This window comes from Elaeis guineensis, chromosome 10 (assembly GCF_000442705.2).
Source record: "Elaeis guineensis isolate ETL-2024a chromosome 10, EG11, whole genome shotgun sequence".
NCBI classification, from domain to species: domain Eukaryota; kingdom Viridiplantae; phylum Streptophyta; class Magnoliopsida; order Arecales; family Arecaceae; genus Elaeis; species Elaeis guineensis.
The window spans coordinates 20046734-20073372 of NC_026002.2; the positions used below are offsets into that span (position 1 = coordinate 20046734).

Here is a 26639-nt window from a genome sequence, read left to right on the forward strand (position 1 = left end):
TATCATAAATATCACTGAAACCTCTTTTAGTGGGTTGGGACAGTTCCACTCTTACTCGACGAGGATCATTGATCCAAAACGATCCTTTTGAGTTCTTACAATCCATCAGTGACATCTAGCAATATGTAGTGGCAATCCAGCAGAATCGAAATAGAACTTTTATGTGTAGTTAATGTATGATACGGTCTCTCTATCGTAAGTCCCGACTAGATGGTAGGTCATAGATAAATCATCATGATAGATCCGATCAGCTCAAGTCCAATATTGATTCTAAATGGAAACTCTTTTCCATCAATCACACTGCTATAATCATAGACTTGTGGACTCAGCTTCTTAAATCTCATAGGACTAGTTTCTATCAAGGTCGATAGATTTCATCTAGATGCACACATTACTCGGACAGCTCAACCAACTGAAGCCAACATCCACTACAAAATTCATAATTGAATTAATGCTTATGTGTAGCCAAACTACAGCAGTTTTACTATGAGCAACTGTGACACCGCAGGTCAAAGGACCAGTCACACAACTACAGCATCGAGATGATCACTGACGATTGGATAGAAATCCATGTGATCACTCGTATGGTCGTGCTTAGTACTAGTTGCTCTCTAACAACTAGGCGCACTAGTTGCTTAGTGTCTCTATACCGTATACTAGAGATTCATCTATCTCGAAGGAAGAGAATCATGCGCCGGTCTATGTGGATTGATCATCGTCCTCGTGACTATCCTATAATCGGGAGCAATTTAGGAATCGATCATATATGGCTCTAATTCTCAACACTTGAGAATATGTATCGTAACATCAATTCCTATGACGATTCAACGACACATAACACTTGAATGGAAAAAGAAAACTTGCTCTTTATTGATTAAATCAATAGTTTAAAGTATAAATTTGTGTCATAGAATGAACAATGTATCAGCCAACAATTGATTTATAGGACATACATCTAACAGCTTCTTTGCTAATTCATTTGCTCCACAAACCTCTACCAAATGCTGCTTATGGATCTATCATGTTTTGTTTAATTTTAACTGCCCAATCAGCTTATGTGGTTGTTAGGCTTCTTAGAAAGTGCCCAGTTGTTGAGGGAATAATTCATGGAGGCCAGTAAGAGTTCCTGGAGAATACATTGCCAAAGCGATCTCTCCATCTCTCTCTTTCACACACACACACACACACACGCACACGCACGCACACACACACAGATAGATAGAGAGAGAGAGATGCATGCTCGCATTTATATACTCATGGATTTGTGCACATGCATACTTGTGCATGTACACATTTTTTGATAGTTTGTATGGATACCGATTTGCTTCCTGGAACCATTTTGCACAGTTTTCTGTTTGGTACTCAGTCACCATGAGAAAAGTTGAATTTTCTTTTCTCGCGAGAGGAATCTCTTGTCTTTTTTCATTTCTCTTTTAACTAACAGTATAATAAACTGCTGACTTCTTACTTTTACAGGTATATGCAAAGGGTGGGAAGACGATTGTTTTCACTCAAACAAAACGCGATGCTGATGAGGTATCCATGGCTTTGACTAATAGTATTGCATCTGAGGCACTTCATGGGGACATATCTCAACATCAGAGGGAGAGAACATTGAGTGGTTTTCGCCAAGGAAAGTTTACTGTGCTTGTTGCAACTGATGTTGCTGCTCGTGGTCTTGACATACCAAATGTTGATCTGGTAGGTTTGCTAAATAGTCTCACTTTGGCTGTTTGCTATAGCTGTATCTGTAATATCAATTGTATTCTAATGATGCTAATGAAGGATTATTATTTTTTTCCCTGTTGAGCTCAGAAAAAAGGTGCAAGCTTACCAATTTGACATTTTATAGATAGTTTCATTGCATTTATTCAACTGGTGATTTGAAAACCTTCATTAGCTGGTCTGGGGTAGTTATGTTACGTGAGCTAATTTTAAGGTTATGCATATCAAGTTTTCAGCACTCAGCTGTAAATTCTTTCCATTTGCTTGTTTTACTGTATGTTTAATATCTATTTTCACTTTGATTAGCAGGCTAATCAACTATTGGAGGACCCAGATCAATCAACTTTTAATACCTTAATGATTTTTTTGTCAACCAATGATTGCTTTACTTTGACATTTTAACATTAAGTCATGAGTTTTGTTTAATAAACTCAATGCTTTAAGATTATACACTGCAGGCATTTAATTATTTTTGAAGACAGCCAGGGTCAGCCGATATATATTAAGTCTCCATTTGCATGCTGCCACTATACTTTTCTCTATAAAAATATACTATTAAGTGTTTTAAGAATTTGTCTTCACTTTTGCAGATTATTCATTATGAATTGCCAAATGACCCGGAAACCTTTGTCCATCGTTCTGGTCGTACTGGGCGTGCTGGAAAAGAAGGCACGGCCATCTTGATGTTTACTAGCAGCCAGAGGAGAACTGTTAGATCACTTGAGCGTGATGTTGGATGCAAGTTTGAATTTATAAGCCCGCCACTGATGCAAGAGGTGTTGGAGTCATCAGCGGAGCAAGTTGTTGCTACTCTGCAGGGTGTCCATCCTGAGTCAATACAGCACTTCCTTCCAACAGCTCAAAGATTGACACAAGAACTAGGAACAAATGCTCTTGCTGCTGCATTGGCACATTTGAGTGGATTTTCTCAACCACCTTCATCTCGTTCTCTTATCAGTCATGAGCAGGTAAAAGATAATCATGTTTTGGGTTTTTGATAATTTCTTGGATTTACCTGTATTTCTTTCCATTTAACAGAAAAAATGCACGATCTCTGTCATGGTGCAGCATGCTTTTCCATCCAGTCCAATTAGTACTAAATAGACATTACTACTTTCTTTGCATATTCTTAACCAGTAAAGTTGACTTAGAACTGGCTCGACTTGATTCAACAATTGGTTCTTATTGAATCATCCAGATCCAAACTCTATGAGATCAGGCTACAGACTATTCTTTGCACTGTACCATCCTATATGAGCATAATGGTACATGGTGCCTATATGCCATGCAAAATAGCAATCTATATACTGAAGTATCATGCATTTGTAAAAATTTAATTATATCTTCATGTTTTCTGCAAAATTTTCAGCTTGAGCTGTCCTATCATTTGCAGGGTTGGGTGACATTACAGTTAACACGTGAACAAGGATACTCAAGAGGGTTCTTTTCTCCAAGATCTGTTACTGGGTTTCTTTCTGATGTTTATCCTGCTGCTGCTGATGAAGTTGGCAAAATTTACTTGATTGCAGATGAAAGGGTTTGTATTATACTAGAGAGCAATTTACTCCTTTTGCCTTTTCTTGCTTCTAATATATGCTGCTGGCTTTTGTCTTAGTTTCTACTACATAATTGATAAAGCAGATCCAAGCTGATAATCTTCATCATCTTTCAAACTTTTAATACATAATTTTCACTAAATCAACAAAATGTGAGCTTCAGTTATGCATAGTAGGATTGCATGTTGATGCACTGACCCATTTTGCTGGAAAAGATATGAGCACTTTCGCAGTAAGTCTTGTCATATGTTAATACCCTGCTATTGTGATATCTGTCATCACTTTATTCAATCGAATCTTTCATTATTAACATTGTGCATTAATCCTTTAAAATTATGCATGTGTGGTGAAATGGCTACTGTCTTGTTTTACCTCTATCTTTTGAGCTCATGAGCTCACAGCATGAACATATTAGTATCTTTTAAAATCTCATTAATATATTATTTTCTTTCAAATTACCATCATCCAATCGTGATGAACTTCATTTGTTTATGCAATCTCTATTGCCTGTTTACCATATCAGGTTCAAGGAGCAGTTTTTGATTTACCTGAGGAAATTGCGAAAGAATTACTGAATAAGCAACTGCCTCCGGGAAATACCATATCCAAGATCATGAAGGTAGGCTTTCAGTTTTATCCTCCTGTAAGCAGCTTTGCCGATATCTGTGTTCGAATTTCTACACAAAAGGTGTCTATGCCAAGGATTCGTTGATGCCTATATCCGCTAGCATCCAAAACTGTTTTTAAAGTCTTTTACTGAATTTATTTGGAATGGATTAATAGCTATAATTGAATAAATAATTGTTCAATGCTATTATGAGGGTAAATGATTTCTATATTTGATTGTCACTTGTCACAGATTAAGATATTGTTTTATAACTGACATAAAGTTCTGAAGCAAAAAGATATTTTAATCAGATGAAGTGTGAAAATATCATATGATGACTGTAATTCCTGTTACATAACATCTGCTATAACAGGATATTGCCTTAATAATAAGGAGTCCTGTTTGTTTATTTGTTTGTTTGTTGCCTGTTTTCAAAACCAATATAATTTCTGTTATAAAGTTATCATGGCTGTTGTTCAAATCATGATTAGTTCTGGGATAAATTAGATAGTGTGAGATCTGGTTGGATTTTCTTGATAATTGGATATAAACTATTGGCAATGAAATCTTATTGATGATGAAAAAGCTCCTTAAGTGCCTGGATTTGTGAATACCTTTGGATAAGTTTTTAAGCTTCTTTGGTATAATATTTGATTTTTAGAGCCCCCTGAAATTAAGTCAAAAGTTGTATATTCTGATATCATCAGTCTGAAGAAAAGAGTTTAATTCTTTATGCTTGCCTTGTTATTTGCTCTTGTCTTGGCTTTAATCTTTGGGTCTTGTGAGACTGGTCACTCATAATATATTACTGGGGATGGATTTGACATTCTAATTGCTTTACCTTGAATGAAGGAGCCTAATTCTTGTTATATTTCTCATTCTTTGTTGTTTTCTTTGTTTGTTGTTTTGGTCTTTTCACACTATAGTCATGATAGACTAGGTGTCTGTCAGTTGGGTTCTGGGGACATGCTTTTATCTTGTGTATTTACCTTCTTGCAGTTGCCTGCCTTGCAAGATGATGGTCCTCCAACCGATAATTATGGCCGATTTTCTAATCGGGATCGGGGTTCCAGAGGTGGCTCTAGGGAGCGAGGTCACAGAGGTTCCAGAAACTGGGGTAGCCGGGACTATGATAGTGATGATGGATTTCGGCGTGGTGGCAGGAGCTACAGAACTGATAATAGCTGGTCTAGGTCATCCAGAGGGAGCAATGATGATTGGCTGATCGGTGGTAGAAGATCTGGCCGGCCATCATCCTTTGGAAGCAGGGACAGGTAAACTGCTCCACATTTCTTATAGGTAGTGATAATTTTCTAAAATTCAAGGTCAATTCATTTAAAATTTTCTTTGAACATTGGAGCAAAGTTCTGTAATTTAGAAACTGCAAACCACCAGTTTATACAAATCTTTCTTTAAGAATCAGATGGCTTTATGTGTATTTATGATGGCTGTCTGAGTTATTCAGCAGTTCAATCTTTTTGAGATGTACTTGACCAAATAAATTTTGCAAAACTAATTGACTAGCACTACCATATGGTGTTATACTGAAATATCAGTAAATATTTGTTTTTTCATGAATCTTTATGTGTTCTCTCTAATATATTCAAGGTCATATATTTACAACCTTTTATGATACCCCACTCTTTTAACCTGTCATAGCAGATTTCCATCAATTTCCTGGTTCTTTGTTTGCTGGCCACTGTTGTTGTTGGATACCCTCCAATCTCATACATGTGATTACTTGCATTCACCGGCATGAAGCAGTGAGTTGTCATGCAAGCAAATGGTGATACTGACTTTGAATAATTAACCATTATTTTCTGATTTTTCTTTGGTGAATCTTTCTAAACTGTCCTGGTTGTTATTTTTAAACTTTCATGAATTTGAACCATGGAAACCACTAAATCTACGTCATTTAGAAGAGGTTATGAAACTCACATTACAATATAAATGGAAATGTTGCTTCTGGCAGATGTTCCCTGGTTAGCAGGTTCAGATTACAAACCTGTATCAGGTGGACATTGGTCTTCGGGTCCTGGACTTGTGCTTGTAGAAATGCATTTTAATTTTGTGGCTTTTGGACATTGTACAATAGAACAATGCAATAACTATTGCTCAGATGTTGCTTCTGTAGCCTGAATGTTGGCTTTCGTAGGGTCTCTATCTTTATACCTTAACTTCCTTGCTGTACTGTAGACAGACATGATCATTGATGTAATTTCAATCCTTTCATGGTTGCTTTTCGCTCTCTATGCAAATTTTTTAAATTTCGTCTTTGTAATGTAACAGAGGCTTTGGGGGTGCGTGCTTCAATTGTGGGAGAACTGGGCACCGAGCATCAGAATGTCCAAACAACTAGCTAGTTGACATCTCAGCTATTGAATTTTGGTTGCTCTCATTCTATCCTGGTCTACAAGAGTTGCATAAGACTACGTGGTGGGCAAATCAGTATATCCTTCCTGTTGCTTCATAAAATTGCAATTTATACCGTGCAAGATCTGACTGGACGCCAATGGGTTAAGAGGAGGTTGTTGCCATGTTTATTCAGTACTTCGTGAAAGGGTTGGGCATTAAGGGCGTTAACACTAACTTCCTTTCTGCCGCCTCTTTTTATTTTTTATTTTGTTTCCTTTATCTTTTGGGTGGTGGTTTTGTTGGAGAGGTGTGTTTTCCGCACGCATGGGGTGGGGTGTTTTCAAGGTTTTTATCTGTGGAATACTCAAACAAAGAGCAAGTGCATCACGACTTGTGGATCATAGTATAGTGGTCTATCTTTTGTCAATATCATATTGTTATCATGTTATTGATATTGTTGGGCATGCCAGAGTCGGCAAGGTGCTTATATTTTTCTTGGTCAGTGCCATGCATGAGGATCCAGGTAATGCAAATTCTGTGCATGATCCTTGCAATTAAACTGCATATCAAGAATTTCGGAAATCGCACAGCTATTTATAGGGCAAAGGTGTCAGAGGTCAATTTAATCCGCAGACTAGATAGGGATGACAATGGATAAGATTTAAATCAAGTATTATACTCTTCATCTTCAAATTCAAATTTAATATTTTATATTTAATTCTATTCGATATCCGAAAAAGAGGTATCCATCTTCGTATCTAATAGGTTCAGAGATATTTACAGATAATTTATTTTTTTATATCCAATCCATATCTATTCTATATCTATTTCATACTAAAAAATAATAAATAATTAAAATAATTTTATGTATATTGTCAATCAAAATAAAATTATTAATTCAACATAGAACATCATTTATAAGTTCAGATTTATAAAAATTAAATATAAAAATAAAATTATAATGTAATATAGAATATATGAATATCAAAATAATTTATGTATATTATCAATCAAAATAAAATTATCAAAATAAAATTATAAATATATATATTTGGATATGGATTTGGATATTATCCATATTCGTAGGTTCGGATCGGATTTGAGTAGAAAGTAGCATTATCTATATTCTATTTATATTTGTATTGTAATTTTTAAATTTTATTTAAATTTAAATTTAATTAAATTTTATTTTTTGAATTTGATCGAATTTGGATAGGATAGATGCATATCCAACAGGCTGGATCGATTTTGTCATTCTTAAAACTAGATTTATGGCAAACCAAGAGGATCCACGCTTGGTCAGCTTTTTATTTAGAAAGCATAAGATTTTGCTACCGTGGGTTCTTATTTTAAGTATTCAACTGCATCGATATAAGAGAAGCTTTTAATCAAATATTTAAAAGGGATGCATGGGTAATGCTAGGCTAACACTTGCTCATAAGTGAATTATAAAAAGATGAATGCAAATGGCATATTACATCTGAAAATAATAATAATAAAAAAAGATAGAAATGGTAGATAACTTAAAAATGAAGGGAAAAAGATACAAAAAAAAGCTGGGCGAATTCATTAGAAGATCTTATCGAAAAACCGCAATTAATACTGCAAAAGAATTTTTTGCAACTACAAATTGCGAAATCAATGACATGGCAAAGATGATGTGGTGCACTGCAGAGTTCGATTATGTGCAGTCCTCAAGTAGTGGGATGGCATATATTGCATATCAGATTTGACTTTTCAGAAATACCTTTATCTTTGAGACTGAGGTTATGACTGTGTATCGGGTGTTGGAGAGAGCTTGCTGTCTTGCAGAGGAATACTATCGTTACTGGATAGCCTTTTAGTAGCTTGAGGTTCTGAAACTCTCCTGCAGTATATGCAGCGACGACCCATAGGGTTCTTCTTATTTCTTAGGAGCCTCTCCTTTGGAGTTCGTCAAGATCAATTTTGATGGCAGTGTTAGAGATGGCATAAATGGTACGAGCTACATCATCCGGGATCCGGATGGTAGGCTGCTTACTACTGAGGGCTCTCCTCTTTTTGAGCCTTCAATTTCTGAAGCGGAGCTTCGGGCTGTCTGGGCAAGCATCATTTGTGCACGTTAGGAGTTACATGCGAAGAGAATTTTTGTGGAGGTTGATTTTGCCATGGTCATTGGTTGGATCCAGGACGACACGAAGCACATGCGAGTTTATCCACTCCTTTGTGATAACTGGGAGTCCCTCCATCAGTGCTCCACGATAGTTGTTCGTCATGTCTATCGGCAGGCGAACAGCACCGCAAATTGGGTGGTTTCTTTATTGCTGATCACACTGGAGATTGGTCATAGCATCAAAGATATGAATATCCCAATATTATGTGACATCTTGTATTTTGACTCTTTGGATTGCTCTCACGTTAGAAGAAAAAAGATATTTTTCAAAAATGACCATTGTATTTTTATTTTTCAGAGAAAAGATATAGATTCTTTTTTAGTTGCATAAGTAGCCATTTTTTCATTTTCTGGATTGAAATGCTCCGCAGCGTGCCATTCCATTTTACTCGGTGTAAAGAGAGAAAATGGTGGACGATCACGGCAGCCTTTTCATTGATAGGAAGGGTATGGATGTCTTTAGCCAAGTCATGCAACCATGCGAGTAAGCTACCGGTATTTGAAATCATACTGGTGCCCTTCATCTTGAGCTTCAAGACTTTGATCACCGAGGCATCGCCTTCTCGGAGGAGATAGCTAGGGCTATGATTCTAGACTACAATTTAGCAAGATAAATTAAGATAAATGCAAAGATAAAAAAAATTAACTAATGAATATTTGATTGGCAAGAGATCTCACTATAGAATTATATTTCAATATTTACACAACTAGCTCTGAAACTGTTAAGTAACCATCCACTTCTGTTGCTGATAGCTGTCTAGGTCAGGCCTCCAAATTCTTTTTGCGGTTCCAATAGTTATATCCAATAACTTGCCCTTTCTTTGTTATAGTGACTACTTGTTGCTGCAAAATTTACAAAAAAAATCTACACTCATTAGGGATGTTTTGGAGGGAATTCTTTGATACTTAAGTTAGTTGGAGTTTTGGAAGCAATAGAGAGAAGAACATGAGTTGGGACAGCGGAGGAAGAGCTCTAGAATGTTTGAGTTTCTTTGCTTGCTTATTTTGGGATCCCTTTCATATTTCTTTTATTTGGAGGTTGAGCCTTTAGGTCGCTAGTTGAAAGTTGTGAGTTTGTTATGCCTAGCTCTGTAGACTGTTGGTCACATTCTTACCTTTTATCATGAGAAGAATATTCTCCACCTCTGAATCGAGATTGTTAGTCATGGTGTCAGGTGCATGCTTCTTCCACACAGCTGGCCAAATTGGTGGTTCTGTGTTTACAGTTGGTGTGATCTCACCATATCATCTTAAGCACGTCTTGATGGAGGATTAGTCCCGATCGACGGATCTCTCCTGCAACATATACCCCCTACTCCTGAGTTCAAAGTAGTCTTTGGACTTTGAGCAAAAGGAGTAATTGTCTTGGTAATTGAATTGCCGACCCGTTTCCTTCTTAGACGCGCCTACATTACTGCCTTCGAGAGAAATTCCTCAGGATTAATGATGCATCGTTTTATGACTTGCACTGTCTTTATTAGGAAGGGAGCTTAAGAAGTTGCAGAACGACACTCTCGAGGGAAGAAATCTGGAGATTGCCCCTGGACTTACCCAGGACCAGCCACGTGGTAAGCCATAGTAAGTTTCGAGGCATGCTTCGTAAGTTGTCCTACGCAGTTCATTCGGATAAGGGTGCGATGAAAGGCTGCATGATCCATCGCTTCAAGGCTGGTCATGTTGGCAAGATCTGGAGATTTGATGATCGGATCCGTACCATTGATAGCTTGTATAAATAGAACAGCCATCTAGTGGGATTTTCCGCCATCTGATCATCAATTACTTTTTTATCACAGTAGTCTTCAAAAATAGATTCTTTTTTTCTTGTCTTGTAGCCATGAAGCCATCGTTGTTATCCACCAAGTCAGCTGTGAAGAAGAAAATGAACTCTTCATGTGTGAAATTCTCATCCAAGAGGACGAGTATCTAGCTGGAGCTTTTCATTTTTGACTTGTGGCATTCTTCGATGGGGATTGGGTCGATCGTAGCTGTGAAGCTGCATATTGTTGCATTGAAGCTGTATCGAGCTTTTTTTTTTTTTTCAGGCTAGGCCTTGCCCCCTCTGAAGGGTTGGCAATGCTCGAGGCAGATCCTCCCATATCGAGCTTCTTTTGTCAGGCTGGGCCTTGCCCCCTCTGAAGGGTCGACAAGGCTCGGGGCAAATCCTCCCCTGCCCGAGGACAGTAGGGGTCCCGTCGGAGTTGTAGTGGAGGTCCCTACCGAAGTTAGGTACAGATGCATTGCGAAGTACAAGCCTCAGCGGACTTTGAAGATGAGCTTGTCGAGGCATTTTCGGCTAGGTTCATCTAGGGCTTTAAGGATTGTAAGGCTCATATGAAGAAGATAATTTCAAATTAGATCTGAGGTGCCTCCACCCCAGCAACAGTGATGAGGAGGTGGGGATGTTTTCTTCAGATGAAGATTATGTCTTTATCCTTTTGTACTTACTTTTGATATCTTTGCCTCGACAAAATTCTATAGTAAATTTTTAATTAATAAAAAATATATTTTATTATATTTAACTTTCACATAAAGTCTTTCACTTCTTTGTGATGTTGGTGTGATCGGCTCTTTGCCTTAGTCAAGGGTTCGAATGGCTCGCGTGGATCGATCGAGTTAGTTCCTTGCTTGAGTTGAAATCTTTTTTGATATTGTCCGAAACTTCTGCTTCATCAATATATGGAGAATGAACTTTTAAAAGTTGTGGGCTTGTGTGCATGCCAAGTGTTGAATGCCAATTGGTGCCACGTCGCTTTCATGAATCAAAGAAAATGATTCGTCTTGAGGTTACGTGACAGGGAGCGGTACAGTTTGGAGATTTGGCAGAGCTCACAGTTAATGCTAGTGCCTATTCTCTAGAAAGCACAGCTTCTGAGGCTTTTATATTGGCAATATTTGTCTCATAATAGGTGGGGCATATGAATTCGCTTGGACTTATATTAGAAGATTTTTCTAACTTGACAGAGCATTATAAGATTTTTCTTATGGATTTTGCTTATGAGATTTTAATTTAGAATTGTCTAAATGAATTGATAAAAAAATTAAAATTTAATTCATAATGGATTATAGTACATCTATATGATTGTTTTGAATATAATATTGGACTCAAGGTTTAATCAAGATGATTGTACTTCAGGCAAAAGTAGGGATGAAAATCAGAAGTTAATCTTTAACTTTATTTAGAATTTAAAATTTTAAAACTTTTACATCTGTAGTATAGAGTAATATTTTGATCAAAATTATTTGGTGAATCTAAAAAATTTTGATGGTTTAGATTAAAGTACGTAGCGAAAACATAGTGATCTGAATTATTTTTCACATTGAGCAAAACAGTAATTTAATTTGCAAGATTAGGTGATGAAAGACTTGTTTTTAGGATTAGAGAATAACTTGAAGAATAAGTAATCCTAAATTTTTGAGAATCTACACAAAAAAATTTTGAGGATAAAATTTCTTTTTAGGAATGGAGAATGTCATATCCCAAATCAATCAACCTAGAAATCACACGGATCTTAAAGCATGAAAATAAATTTAAAAAGGAAGAAAAAAGATCAGCACATGCTCTGCACATGCTGGGAAAATTGTGTGATGAAAGAACTCCTAAAAGAGTCTTCCTCCTTCGGCTCCGACTCCTAATCACGGTAGAAGTCAGATTTCATCCGATCTTTCGCTCCATCTCTATTTAAAGGGATCAAGTGTTTTGTAGAACTCATCACCACCGACCGCTGAACCTCGTCAGAAAAGCCTTCATCTTCTTCCGATTACCCTTTTCATGTTAGAAGTCAGATTTCATCCGATCTTCCCCTCCATCTCTATTTAAAGGGATCAAGTGTTTTGTAGAACTCATCACCATCGACCGCTGAACCTCGTCAGAAAAGCCTGCATCTTCTTCCGAATATCCTCTTCATGTCAACCTTAAATCCTCACTAGAGACGAGGTATGGACTCCTATTTCCTATTTATTTTTCTTCCTAGGTCTTCTCCCATCTCTAGTGAGCCATTGCCGGCTGGATTTCATCGTGAAGTACCAAAAATTGGTTTGGAAACCCTCCCCTGCTTCAGTTTGTTTTTCCATCGATTTCTTTTAAACTTTCTGGCTAGAGTCATGCCAGCAATGACCCACTGTTCTAGGATTTAGAGGGGAGAAACAAATCCCCTATTTCTATTTCACATGGGACTAAATGAAGAAGAAAGAAAAAAGAAAAAAAAAGTAAAAAAAAAGAAAAAAGAAAGAAAAGACAAATGAAAAGAAAAAAAGAGAGAGTTTCTCTCTCTTCCCTCTCTCTTTCTCTCACTGAAATTATTTCTCTCTTTAATTTCTCTCTCTAAAAAATTTCACTTTCTTTCTCTAGAATTATTTCTTTCTTTATGAAATCTATTTCTCTAAGATGGATCAAGTAAAAATTTTTTTTCTATTTTGATCGAGCTTAGTGAAGAATTCGGATCGTCGGACATTATGCGGGCACCTATCTATACCATCAGATTTGACCTATTTAATCTCTATGTAGTCAATTATATCTTAATCTAATTTTGATTAAATGAAGTTATTTGACTGAATTGATCTTGGATCATCAAGCATGTTATTGGCCTCTATCTTGACTTTTATTGGACACTACTAATTTGATCATTCTTGATCAGATAAAGTTAATATGATTGGACTGACCTAAACCCTAGGATATGACTATCTGGCAATCCTATCTTTCTTAATTATTTATATTCTTTCTAATTAGTGAACTTAATTTTGTATAGAGATATAGTTGTCTTGACAGGAAAACATCTAGCAGTGGGATACTGTAATGTGATCTATGAATTGAAGATTTTTTTTAAATTTTTTTGAAATTATATGAATTTATTAGAGTACGTGTGAGTAAGTAATGTGATGAATCGTATTAATAATGATTTATGAATATGAAGCATGATATTATAGAATACTATTAATGCATTATTGAGGGTATTGATTTTATTATGGAGTTATAATTGATTGATTTTGATTTCAGATAATTTTATATATTATTCAATTGAAATATAAAATTAATTTTATCGAAAAAAAAATTTGAATTGAGATGGACTTTAACTTGCAGTCTGACTATGTATCAAAATCCTATCAATGAGGGTTATATATTGATATATCGATACCCCTACCAGTGAAAGGTTATACATCGATATATCGACACCCTGACAGTGAGAGTTATGTGCTAGTATATCGATATTCTGTCAGTGAAAGTTGTGCGATGGTACATAAATACCCTGTCAGTGAACGTTATACGTTAGTATATCGACATCCTACCAGTAGGATTGTGCACTGGTATATCGATCTTCTACTAGTGAGAATTCTGCATTGGTACATTAATATTTTTACAGTCGGGGTTGTGCGCTAGTATATCGACACCCTATCGGTAGGGGTTATATGCTGGTATATGTATATTCTGTCAGTAGAGGTTATGTGCTGGTACATCTATATCTTGCCAGTTAGAGTTATGGACTAGTATATCGGCACCTTACTAGTGGGATTGCGCACTAGTATATTGACACCCTGCTAGTAGAAATTATGCGCTAGTAATTGGTATATCGATATCCTATCAATGATGGTTGTATGCTGGTATATTGATACCCTGCTAGTGGAGATTATATGGTGATATTTTGATTAATTTATGACTATCAAGATGAATCGGATGTTTTGAAAAATATTGATTTATGAATGAAAATAAATTAAAAAATAAATTTTGAAAAGACTGAATTTGGATGGATATTATTTGATTAGTATTGTATATCTTTTATTGATGTATATTGCATGCTTAGTTTTATTATTTTATTATTATTCGTTTGATCTAGTTAAAATGTATATTGCTTACTGGATTGTTTAATTTATTATTTTATATTTTATTTTTTTATAAATTTAAAGGACTAGCTTAATTTGAAGATTTTATATAAAAGAGTGAATTAAAGCGAAATTTGATATTTTTATTTTAAATTAAAATTTATTTAAATTGATAAAAATTATATAATTTTATTTTATAAAATATTTAATTTAATTATTTGAATTAAAATTAAATATTAATTAATTAAATTTTATTTTATTGTCATTTTATGATATCGTGATGAGATATTTTGTATGTTTGTGAAATTTTTTTTTTATAAATATATGGTGATTGTCATGATTCTATCTCTGATTTCAGACCGGAGGCATGACCACGAGTCTTATTTGTTTGTTTGGACCGTATTTTCCGGTTTCACTGGATGGTGTCCTGTAAACTTTGTTACATTTCCATTACACAGCCACCGCCCCCTGTTTTAACAACCGAAAAGGGAAAAATAAGGGGAAAAAAATGCGTGAGCTATTTGGCTTTAGGGCGCGTAGGTAATTTGGATTTTGGAGTAGTGGTTCATTTCTGTGTAGAGCCAGGGTGTTTTATTTATTTATTTATTTATTTATTTATTTTAAATAAAGAAAAAAAAGAAAAGGAGAGACCTAATTGGTAAATGCCAACGCGCCCAATTAACAAAAATGCGACCCAAAGTGGGTCGCCGTCCCGACCGGAAGAGGATAACAAAAGCCGCCGCCTCAGTCCTCGCTCTCGAAGGAGGATAATATTTGATAGGTAAAGTCGACGCGCTACACTGCAAGCACCGACGAGAATGGCGGTCTCTTGCTGCCCCCTCTCCTTCTCCGCCTCCTCCTCGTCGTCGGCCGTCGCGCCGATCCAAAACCCCCACATCTCGGTCTCGCTTCTCTCTCGCCCGACCCTCTCCCGCCTTTCCGTCGTTTCCTCCTTCCTCGGCTCCTCCCTTTCGCTGAGGACCACAATACCGATCGAGGGCCGGGGTTGGAGTGGCGGCGGAAGGGCATCAAGGGTCACTAGGATGAGCATGGAGGCCGGGGTTGGAGTGATGGGGACGAAGCTGGGGATGATGAGCTTCTTCCAGCCCGATGGCACCGTCGTCCCCGTCACGGTTGTCGGCTTCCGCGAGGGCAACATCGTCACCCAGGTCAAGACCGACGCCACCGATGGCTATGACGCCGTCCAGATCGGCTACCGCCGCGTCCGCGACCGCAAGCTCACCCGCCCGGAGCTCGGCCACCTCCAGAAGGCCGGCGCCATCCCCATGCGCCATCTCCAGGAGTTCCGCCTTCAGTGCGTCGACGGCTTCGAGCCCGGCCAGCGCCTCCTTGTCGAGGATCTCTTCAAGGAGGGCGACCTGGTCGACGTCTCCGGCAAATCCATCGGCAAGGGATTTCAAGGTAAAACAAACAGCAGGTTAAATTAATCTATTGAAGGGATAGCTTTGGCATCATACACTTATACCGAAATTCTTTCTCAAAAAAATTCCTCTTTCATCGAGCAACCTAATCTGATCGTCTGATTATGGTGGATTGTTATTAGCTTTTGGGTGCTCTTTACTTTGGAAGAACCTTTTGGGTTAGGAAATGTGCAGGCATATCTAGATTTGTTTGGAAAGATGCATGACTGAGAAAAGAAGCTGCAGCCTTACAAGATTGTGAGTTGAAATAGATTGTCTGCTCTGTTCCTTGGCATCCAATTTGTGGGGGACATCATTAGATTCCAAGGGTGTGAGATTCCTCAAACATATCGCAAGGTTGGAAAAAAATAAATAAGGATGTGTTAGATAGGATTGGATGTAGAGGGATGAACCAGTTAGATCTCTTCCAGCATTATATAGTCGTTTGTGCCACTAGAACTAGTAAATCTAAATTATAGCTTTACTGGATGGTTGACTACAAGATGAACAAAAATTGAAAATGTTAATTGAAACATTACACAAAGAACAGGGGCAGCATCGAAATCATTTAAGATGTCCTCAAACAGTGTTTAACATTGTCAAAGCTTATTTTCAGGAGGGATAATTTAGATAAAGGTTCAAGTATTGCATAGTAGGACACATTTCACCCAAAAATTTGCAGGTTTATCTCATCCCTGACCCATTTAGATTAGGATCTGAAGTTTAAGTTCCCACTGTTCAGGTACAAACTGGTCAGGTCTGGTTGGCATGTAAATTTAAGATTCCTGGGCATTTTCAGTTATGAGATTATTCCAAGTTGATGCAAGTCCGATCCCATATATTTATACTCTCGTTAGTTATAAAGGTCAATTTCTGGTGACTTCACAAAAATCTGATCCAATCCAAGGTTATTATCAAAACTGTAGCCACTTCGCAAGACTGGCCAAATGTGAAGATTATTTTGTGTAATTGTATATTAGTAATTTGATTTAATGAGTTCTTATCAGCCGAAGTAGAAAGGTTCTATACCCCTCTTTTCTTTTGTGGGGTTGATGAGGTTGGGTTCTTAGAAGTGGTGATCGCTAAATTATGGTGGTGAACATTTTGACCAACTGTGCTTCCACTCTCTCCAGTTCTCATTCCATTTATCACTTGAGCTGTGTACAAACAGAAATTATTACTCTCTCAACTGAGTCTTGTTTTTTGCCTTCACTTCTCTTCATTCTTTGGTCTTCTAAGATTGTATTGCATCAAGGTGCTGGGTAGAAATTGGATCTACTTTAGTACCCTACTGGTTGAATATCGTAGCTGGTTTAGGTCTTAGCACTTGGTACTAGATTTATCGGTGACCCAGGCATTTGCAGCCTCAGGGACAGGCTTTCTGTTTTTCAAATACATTTGTGTACTCCATGAAGTTTCGGTAAGGCGTGATGCTATGATTTGTGTAGTCTACTAAGTTGTTGCATATGCACTGATTTTGTTATTTAATAATGAGCACAACCAACAACATTGTCTTAGGATGCTTGGCTAATATATAGAGTCCAGCTGATTCTAAAGGCTTGTTGGTCTGCAGACTTGAAGTTTCATTCCTTATCTTTACATTATAAACATGCATATTTTCTTATTCTTATTTCTTTTATGATAAAATCTTTCAGTTTAACCAAGTTTAGATATATGATTTTATGTTTAACAAATTTAACAAACCCATTCAATCACAAGTGGGATGTGCTCATTAATGATATGAGCACTATGTAATACTCTCCCTCATTTCATCACTTAATCCTTGCAGGTGGAATCAAAAGGCACAATTTCCGACGTGGGCCAATGACTCATGGTTCTAAGAGTCACAGAGCCTTGGGTTCCATAGGTGCTGGAACCACTCCTGGCCGTGTGTACAAGGGTAAAAAAATGCCTGGAAGGATGGGAAATGCCAAAACTAAAATCCGGAAGTTGAAGATTGTCAAGATAGACAGTGAACTACGAGTCGTCGTGGTAAAAGGAGCTGTACCCGGAAAACCTGGAAATCTTCTCCGTATTACACCTACCAAGATCGTTGGCAAGAACATACCCAAGAATTAGCATCTGCATACTAATCTGTAGGCTGTAAGCTTTTTCTTTTTTGTAAGTTTATTGTCCACCTTTTTAGTTCTTTTCTGATTGCTTCTTTCTACATTTAGTCTTTAAGTGGAATTACAATCAAATTTCAAATTTGACCTATGCGAAAGAATGGATATGAAAAAGGGAATGTGCAGGCTCATGTGCCTTATCGTTGCTTGTAGGTTGGGTTTATGTTTAGCATGTGCATCTTTTGGTTCTGATCAGTGAACAAAGCTTCTCTTAGCATTTGTTTTATACATCAATGACCTCACGGACTTGCAGTCTTTTGTTGGGCAATAAATGGACTAATAACAGTGGCTAAATGTGGGTGGTTAAATTGGTAATAATGGAATTTTGTTGCATGACTTCCATCTGTACCACATTTTGCCCAATGGGGTTCTGTATGTGTTTTGTTGTTTTTTTCTCCTTTCTGGTTTCGTGCGTGTGGAAGTTCTGTAAGTTGGGTGCTTTCATCCAGGTGATATTGTTTACAACTTCGTGTCCTTTGTTGGTGCATCAAGAAAACACAAACTTCTTTCTTCAGTGACAGCGAGCTCCCTTTGCCTTCATGGCAAATGCCTATGCTGCCCAAGTGCCTCTTATCTCCAGTGATATGCATTTCTGGCTCATTCTGTTAATATATTTATGGTAATTTTGGGTTGTTTGATCATTGTAACATTGAATAATAATGGCGATTCCATAAAATATGAACTTTTCACTAACCTCCAGCACTTTTTGCCTCACAAATGATCAATAGCTTCTGAGTTCTTTTTCTCCATTTTTTCTGGAGTGCATGCTTCTAACTCTTGCAGATGGTGTCTGTCAGTTAAAACTCGTCTCCATTTTGACTTTTGAATAATGCCCCAAATGAACAAGAAAATTAGCAGCATCAATATATGATAATTTGATTGATTCAGAAGATCTGCCTACATCGCTGGTGCAAATCTCTCTGCTCTCTATTTGCATGATCTCAGGATGTTTCTTGGTCCATGATTTTAGCCATCAGATGGGGATGAATATTTTTACCAGATGGGGCATGCAATGGAAACATACCGTATATAGAGCTAAGTTTTCTGTTTAAATCTTACAAAAAGACCCGGAGTCAAGCAATCAAGAATTCCGGCCACAAGTTTATGCATGATTTTTCCCCACAATGTGAAGAACATGCATCAGAATGTACTAGACACATTGCATACATTTTTTATTCCCGTCTTCACCATTTAATTCTTATATAAAATTACATAATTCACGGTGAATGAAGCCCTTAAGATTAACCTTCGATTTATTCAACAGAAGACAATTTGCGTGATATTCCACTGACTGGTGCTGCTTCAGGCTCATCCACGCTTTACTTGGAAACTAGCCTCTTGACAGGGATCTTAACAACACCTAAACTCCAATATCACACACATACCGACCAATGCAGTATATGCCACTAGTTAGCACTGCCAACTCACTAGCGCTGGTGGTCGAGAATGAAGAGGGGAAGATGCTATGGCCTTGCTTGCAGCAGCAGCAGTAAGGATGCTAGCTGCGCACTTTGTCCCTTGCTGAAAGAGTTCGCTATGAGCAGACCTATCTTGTGACATTGCAAAGTCCTCACAGTTGTTCTTCAATATGCTATAAATGCTGAATCCATTATTAAGGAGATATTTGGCAAACAATGGCAAACAGGCTCTGAAAAGAAAAGATTTTCATAACTCAAAACTCTCATAATAAGAGACTATCAAATCCTAATATTGCTGGCACTTGATGCAGAGGACTTCCAATGGAAGGAGTCCTAGGGCTTGTTGGACTCTGGTGAAAATCCTAAGAATTGATTTATGAAAGCCCCTAACTCCACCCTCTATGCATCACCTCCCATCTCTAATCATACGCCAACGAAACCCTTGGATTTTTCTTGATTTTCCATGGAGTGGGCTTGGAAAGCCACCGTCAATTCAATGCCGGAGTCAAGGTACTGCTTTTTCCTCAATTCAATGCCGGAGTCAAGGAAATGCTTTTCCCTCAAGTATGTTCTTGTTCTTCTTTTTTAATTCTATTCAAGAGCCCAATTGTCGGCTTTGTTACCACCGACCAATCACCGGATTTATCCGAACACATACGTCCTCTCTTTCCATGTCTCTTTGTTTTTCTTCTTTGTTTCATCTTGAGGGCCCTGAGGTCTTTATTGGAGTGCTGGTCAAACTTCTAGCAAGTTCCACTACCATAGATGAGCTTCTATTGTCAGTCAGTGAGCTGAAACACATGAATCTCCTTGTTTGGGTTGATATCTTGATAGTTCTTTTTCTGCCATCGATCACCATGGTTAATAATGATGCCATCGGAAGGATATGTCTGAATAGACATCCACCACCACTATCGGCACCACCATAAGTCGTGGGCTCGCCTCTCTGTTGATGTGTTTGCGAAGAAGAAGAGGGAGGTTCGTTGTTTCGCATAAGAGAGAAGAGCTCTCTCCTCTTTCTCTCTCTCTTATATCTTCTCTTTCTTCTCACTCTTATTCTCTCTCCCCCTTTTTCTTTCTCCTCGACTTGACTACGGAGATTAAATAGTGGGTCTTAGTCCTACTCCATGGACCCTAAGTTAACAGCCAATAAAGGATTTTAGACTAACCATTTTATTATTATCCTACATTTTGAGCTCCACTCAATCAGCATTGGACATCCTTGAAACTTATAATCGATGACCCTATCTTGCCTTTTGCTTTTATCTAACTTGTTCAATGATCCATTAGTTATTCTGATCTAAACCACTTAAGTTACATTCAATCAATCTAAATTATTGATAATTTAATATAATTATTTAATTTATTATATTTGATATACTTTTTGAATTGTTAATTCAAATTTTTTTGCAATCCAAATTATCTCATGAAGATAATTTGGATAAAAAAAAAAATTATTCAAATTATTATTATATTAATAATTTTATAATAAAATTTTTGAATATAATTTGATAATTTGATAATAAAATTTTTAAACGTAATTCCTCATCTTCACAGTGAGAGGGTAATTTAGATTACCAAACAAAAAGAGTGGCCCTCCAGATTACTAATACTTTGATAATCTTATAATAAAATTTCTGGACGTAATTACTCATCCTCAAAGCGGCTTCCCACTCCCGCTCGATGTCGAAGAACACGACGGTGATGGAGGAGGTGGTGTGGACCGCGACGGTGCCGATGCCGACCTCTCGCTCCCCGTCGAAGAGCACCACGGGGAAGGAGGAGGTGGCAGTGGCGGCAACCGACAGCTCCATCATCTCACCCGCGAGGTGGTGGAGCAGTAGCAGAAGGTGGGGTGGGTGAGGGAAGCGGCGCGGATGGGTGAGGTCGGCGATGGAGGCGGCCGTGGGGGCGCGGGGTGCGGGTTCGCCGGGGGTCCAGGGGGAGGCGCGGGAGGGTGGGAGGAGGCGCGGATGGCTGGAGGCCAGTGCCGGAGGCGCGACGGGTGGGGTGTCGCTGGGGTAGGGTGCGTGGAGCAACCGGGGGCCGCCGGGGTGGGGGGGAGGGGGGGTCGAGGTGTGGCGTGCGGCGTAGGTGCTCTCATCGCTCAGATCGACGGCGATCGCGACCCGACGGTGGGAACCCAGTCTCGCCGCTACCGCCGCGGTCGAGAAGAAGAAGCACGGAGAGGATGGCTGGATCGCTTGCGCGGCCGCCACCACCACCGCTGGAGGCGGCGCGGCCTGGCGATTGGGCTCCGATGTTATTTGCTTGGGATTCATAACATGACTGGCGAACGAGATTAGGGTTCCTTTCTTAGTTTTTGGGAGAATTTTGTAGTATTTTATAATGAGAATATGGAAGATAGAGGGTGTAAGGGTTTAGATCAGATCGTCCCCCTTTTATTTTTTATTTTTTATTATTTGAAAAGAAAAAAATAATAAAAATAAAATAATAAAAATAATAATAAATTTTAAAAAATATAAAAAAATTATTCAATTTTTATAATAATAATAATAATAACCATCAAATTATCTATTTTGATAATAAATAATTTTTATTATTAAAAAAATTAAATAAATAATTTAATTATTTTAAATTTTAATATATTAAAAATTTATTTTTAAAATATTTTAAAAATTTAATATTATATTATCAATAATTTAATTATCATATCAAATATAACAATTAAAATTTTTAATAATTTTACTACAACATCACTTACATATATCAAATACAGTAATCAATATTATTGATAATCTAAATTATTAATAATCTACGTTATTGGCAATCTAAAGTAGCTGGGTACCAAATATCATCTTAGGTTATTGAGATACTATCATTTATTGCATTTTAGATTTGCTCCTTAATTTATTTTATTACTAGTTTATAACTTCATATACTGCACATGATGTTTTTTTAATATTTTATTTATTTATTATATATTATATTTTTTTATTATTTTAAAAAATAATATTTTATTATTTTTTCCTTCCTCCTTCCTCTTCTCGTACCTTCTTCGCGCCCGTCTCCTCTATCACACCGCCCGTCCGCGAACTCTCCTCTATGTCGATCTCTCCTCCCGGCCTATCGAAACTCCTATCCCCATCTTCTCCTGCCGCCGCCTCTGCCTCTTCCTTCACCGTGCCTCTGACGGCGAGCCATGCCTAGCAGAATCGGCACGATTCGCGGCGCCCTGCGTTCGGATCCACGATCCGGACCTCTATTGCGGTGGCGATCTCTCCATTCACCGGCCGCTCTGGCTCGAAGATGGCTCGAAGATTCCGGCTCCATGATGGACTCCGTCGGCGGTGCCGCTATCTCTCCGTCGGCGTTCGATAGTGAAGTTCACTCGACTTCAATTGGTTTTGAGCCTATGGCGTCGTCGGATTTTGTCGCATTTGACAGCAAGGTCGAGTCTATGGGCGTGCGGAAGCGTGCTGGCACCGTGGGACGTCGCGAGATGACACATTTCGGAGCTCCCTTATTTTTTTTTTTGAACCAAAGTTGCCCAGCAACTATGGACATGTGTCAGTAATCCGCATGTTGAAGTGAACACATGGACACATATCAAACATATAGACACATGGCCAACGGAGCATCATTGCAATGCCTATATATATATATATATATATATATTATAAATTTTATAAATATTAAATTGATTTTATGGGCATGCAATCAAGTGGATAAAAAGATGTTGAGTAAGGAGATTGACATTCTAATTCTTAAATGAAGGTAAATTTTTAAATTTTTTCATAAATTAGTCATATATTAGGTAGGATTGAAAAATTTGAGGATTAAAAATAATTTAGATATTAAAACTTTAAAAATATAAATTTAATATTAATTTATTATTTCTTGTGCTGTTGGTTGATTAAGCATGAGTTGAATTTATATGGATGGACATGCTAGGCATAGACTAATGATACAATATCTAGATTTGGCAATAATAGGGATAAGAATTTTAGGTATTGATCATCTATTTATATAAATATTATTTTTATACATTGAGGATTTTGCTCTATGTAGTTTTGATAGTTGGATGTTATATACTTATTGATAAGTATATATATGGCTCTATATAAAGTTATGTATCATATATTATTAATCCTAATTTGAATGGAATGAATTGTGTGAATTTGAATGGAATGAAGTTATGTATCATATATTATATCATTTATCATATATTTATAATTTTTTGATAAGTATAAATTTGAATTGTGTGACTGAATGATGGGTTGTGGTGTTCTGGACTAGTCATGTTAATGTCCTATCACAGACAGAAAATATGGTTATGATAGTTTACAGGACTAATTACCATATCGATACCTCACCATGGGTCGAAAATATGGTTGTAGTAGTTTGGAGTTGAGCTCTTATAATTTTTTGAACTAACCACTTTATTGGTGCCCCGTTATGGATTAAAAATATGGGTATTTAATTATCGATCCCCTGATTAACCTAACTTTAACGAAAACTCTCTGTTGACCAAAACTGTAACTCCCGATCCCTATTTAATGTAACCCATTAGTTTTGATGCGACTTGGCTTTAAAAAATATCCAACTTGCCCATTGCCTTCGTCTTTTTTTATTTTTCGTTCGTTTCTCTTTTTCATTCTTCTTCACAAGGTATTGGCCATGGCGGAGGCCGCTCTTCATCATCGTGCGCTGCTTCAAGACCCCTAACCCTGTGCTCCGACAGCCACTGATACAAACCGATGGTGAGGGGCCAGTGGTTCCAATCTAGATCCCAAACAAATTAAAAAAAAATTAAGAAGAAGAGGGATGGAGGCCGTCCCCTCTTCTCTTCTTCCGCCCATATGATTGATCGGTTGCCGACGTGGAAGAGGAAGTTCCAACGGCAACCGAGATCAGCCACCGATGAAGGACTGGTGATTTGCGTTTGGATCTAAGGATCTAAAGAAACAAAAAAAAGGAGGGCGACGGTTCCTACGGCCGTGGCCTCCTCCTCCACCCATGCCGTTATCGCATGTCGCCATCCGACCGACGGTGCCATCCAGGCATGCGATAGCTACCTCGACGGATGGTGTTGCGGGATGCCGGCCCTAACCTCTTTGTTTTCAAACAAAAAAAAGGAAACCGTCGGATCTCGGTTTGCCGGCAGTTCTCCTCTTTTGATCGCTGGTGAATTGGTGTCTTCTGGTTGGAAGATGCATCGGGCCATGGATTGGAGGCATCGACGATCGTCGGTGAGGTTTTTGGGCGAAAGGGGCACCGATGTTGGCCCCCTATTCTCCGCCGCCTAATCGTGAGGAAGGAGGAGAAATCCCTTAAAGGGTTTCGAGTTTTGGGTTTCAACCCGAAATTCGAACCCGATTTACTAAATGAAGTTTTTATGAGAATTTACAGTTTAGCCCTTGTTAAATATAAAATTTGATTCCATCCAATAAAAAAAATGAACTATGCACACAGTTAAATTAATATAATATACAGTTAAGTGAACTCTGCACATAGTTAAACTAATATGACACACAGTTAAATGAATTCTGCACATAGTTAAACTAATACTACACACAGTTAAATTAATATAGTACATAGTTAATTTAACATGGTACATATTTAGCTAAATATGGTATACAGTTAAATTAATATGATATGCAGTTAAGCTAATCCTGCATACGGTTAAATTAACATTGTACATAATTAATTTAAAAGGATATATAGTTAACTAAATATGGTACTTAGTTAAATTAATTTCCTACATAATTAATTTAGCACTGCACATAGTTAAATAAATTCTGCATATAGTTAAATTAATACTGTATATAGTTAATTTAATATAGTACATAGTTAATTTAATATGCTACGCAGTTAACTAAATATGACACACAGTTAAATTACTCTGTACACAGTTAAATTAATACTACATACAATTAAGTTAATATGGTATACGGTTAATTTAATATGATATATAGTTAAATAAATTCTGCATATAGTTAAATTAATACCATACACGATTAAATTAATATAGTATATGGTTAATTTAATATGGTACATATTAACTGAATATGGTACACAGTTAAATTAACCCTGCATACAGTTAAATTGACAGTTAATTATATTATACAGTTAATTTAATACTGCATATAGTTAAATAAACTCTACACATAGTTAAATTAATACTGTATATAATTAAATTAATATGGTGTATACAGTTAAATGAATTCTGCATACAGTTAAATTAATATTGTATATAGTTAAATTAATATGATATATAATTAATTTAATATGATACGTAGTTAACTAAATATGGTATACAGTTAAATTAACCATATATGCAGTTAAATTGACATCGTATATAGTTAATTTAACACTGTAAATAGTTAAATAAACTTTGTACACATTTAAATTAATACTACACATAGTTAAATTAATATAGTATATAGTTAATTTAACATAGTACACAGTTAAATAAACTCTGTGTATAGTTAAATTAATACTGTACAGAGTTAAATTAACATGATACACAGCTAATTTAATATGATATGTAGTTAAATAAATATGATACATAATTAAATTAATTTTGTACATAGTTAAATTAACATCATATATAGTTAATTTTAAAAAAAATTAAAAAATTAAGAATAAGATCCCAAATAATTAAAAAATTAAGCCGACAGGGAGGGGTCGGTTGTTCCGATCTAGATCCCAAACAAATTAAAAAAAAAATTAGGAAGACGAGGGACGAAGGCCATCCCCTCTTCTCTTCTTCCATCTGTGTAAGCTATCGGTTGCCGGCATGGAAGAGGAAGTTCCAACGGCGATTGGGATTAGCAGCCGTTGAAGGGCCGACGATTTGCGTCCAATCTAAGGATCCAAAGAAAAAAAAAAGGAGGGCGATGGTTCTTGTTCCTGTGGCCTCCTCCACTCATGCTGTTACTGCATGTGGCCATCTGGCCGGCAGCACCATCCGGCATGCGGTGGGTACCCTGACGAGTGGTGGTGCCGGATGCTGGCCCTAAGCCCTTCATTTTCAAATAAAAAAAAAGGAACATCGGATCTCGATTTGCCAGTAGTTTCTCTCTCTTGATCATTGATGAACTGATGTCTTCTGACTGAAAGTACGTCAGGCCGTCAATTGGAGGGCCGCCGACCACCAACGAGATTTTTGGATGGAGGGGCGTCGGTGTTGGCCTCTTATTTTATTTCTACTATAATTTTGAAAAGAACAAAAATATCGAGAAAATATTCGTTGCAACGGTGATACCATGTCATCATTGTAACAAATCAATGAAAAATTAGAAATTGATGAAATACAAGATGTAATGTGAGGTATATCCATAAAAATTAATGTAATACACGATAATTGATGAAATATAAAAAATTTTATTGATTTATTACAAATTTGATATGATACCATCGTTGTAATAAATATTTTTTTAAAAATATCAAAGAAAGAGTTCTAGAATTAAATATTTGAAGTTGTAGTTCTAAAAATTAA

General features: G+C 37.1%; 2 protein-coding genes across 2 annotated transcripts; both read left to right on the forward strand.

Moving 5' to 3' along the window:
- The first annotated feature begins 1460 nt into the window (after positions 1 to 1460).
- LOC140851904 (DEAD-box ATP-dependent RNA helicase 3B, chloroplastic-like) lies at positions 1461 to 6670 on the forward strand. Its single transcript, XM_073244023.1, has 6 exons — positions 1461 to 1701; positions 2316 to 2693; positions 3119 to 3262; positions 3805 to 3900; positions 4888 to 5162; positions 6178 to 6670. The coding sequence occupies exons 1-6, from the start codon at positions 1543 to 1545 to the stop codon at positions 6245 to 6247; spliced, it is 1122 nt and encodes a 373-aa protein (XP_073100124.1). The 5' UTR covers positions 1461 to 1542; the 3' UTR covers positions 6248 to 6670.
- Positions 6671 to 14934: 8264 nt separating this feature from the next.
- LOC105052800 (large ribosomal subunit protein uL3c) lies at positions 14935 to 17908 on the forward strand. The gene is made up of 2 exons (XM_010933725.3): positions 14935 to 15631; positions 17420 to 17908. The coding sequence occupies exons 1-2, from the start codon at positions 15028 to 15030 to the stop codon at positions 17707 to 17709; spliced, it is 894 nt and encodes a 297-aa protein (XP_010932027.1). The 5' UTR covers positions 14935 to 15027; the 3' UTR covers positions 17710 to 17908.
- The last annotated feature ends 8731 nt before the right edge of the window (positions 17909 to 26639 follow it).

Excerpts from the sequence above, each read along its gene's own strand:
- LOC140851904 (XM_073244023.1), top strand. The coding sequence starts at position 1,543 with ATGGCTTTGACTAATAGTATTGCATCTGAGGCACTTCATGGGGACATA. Across the intron at positions 3,263-3,804 it reads ACTTGATTGCAGATGAAAGG|GTTCAAGGAGCAGTTTTTGA; the intron begins GTTTGTATTATA and ends TTACCATATCAG. Across the intron at positions 5,163-6,177 it reads TCCTTTGGAAGCAGGGACAG|AGGCTTTGGGGGTGCGTGCT; the intron begins GTAAACTGCTCC and ends GTAATGTAACAG.
- LOC105052800 (XM_010933725.3), top strand. The coding sequence starts at position 15,028 with ATGGCGGTCTCTTGCTGCCCCCTCTCCTTCTCCGCCTCCTCCTCGTCG. Across the intron at positions 15,632-17,419 it reads CATCGGCAAGGGATTTCAAG|GTGGAATCAAAAGGCACAAT; the intron begins GTAAAACAAACA and ends TAATCCTTGCAG.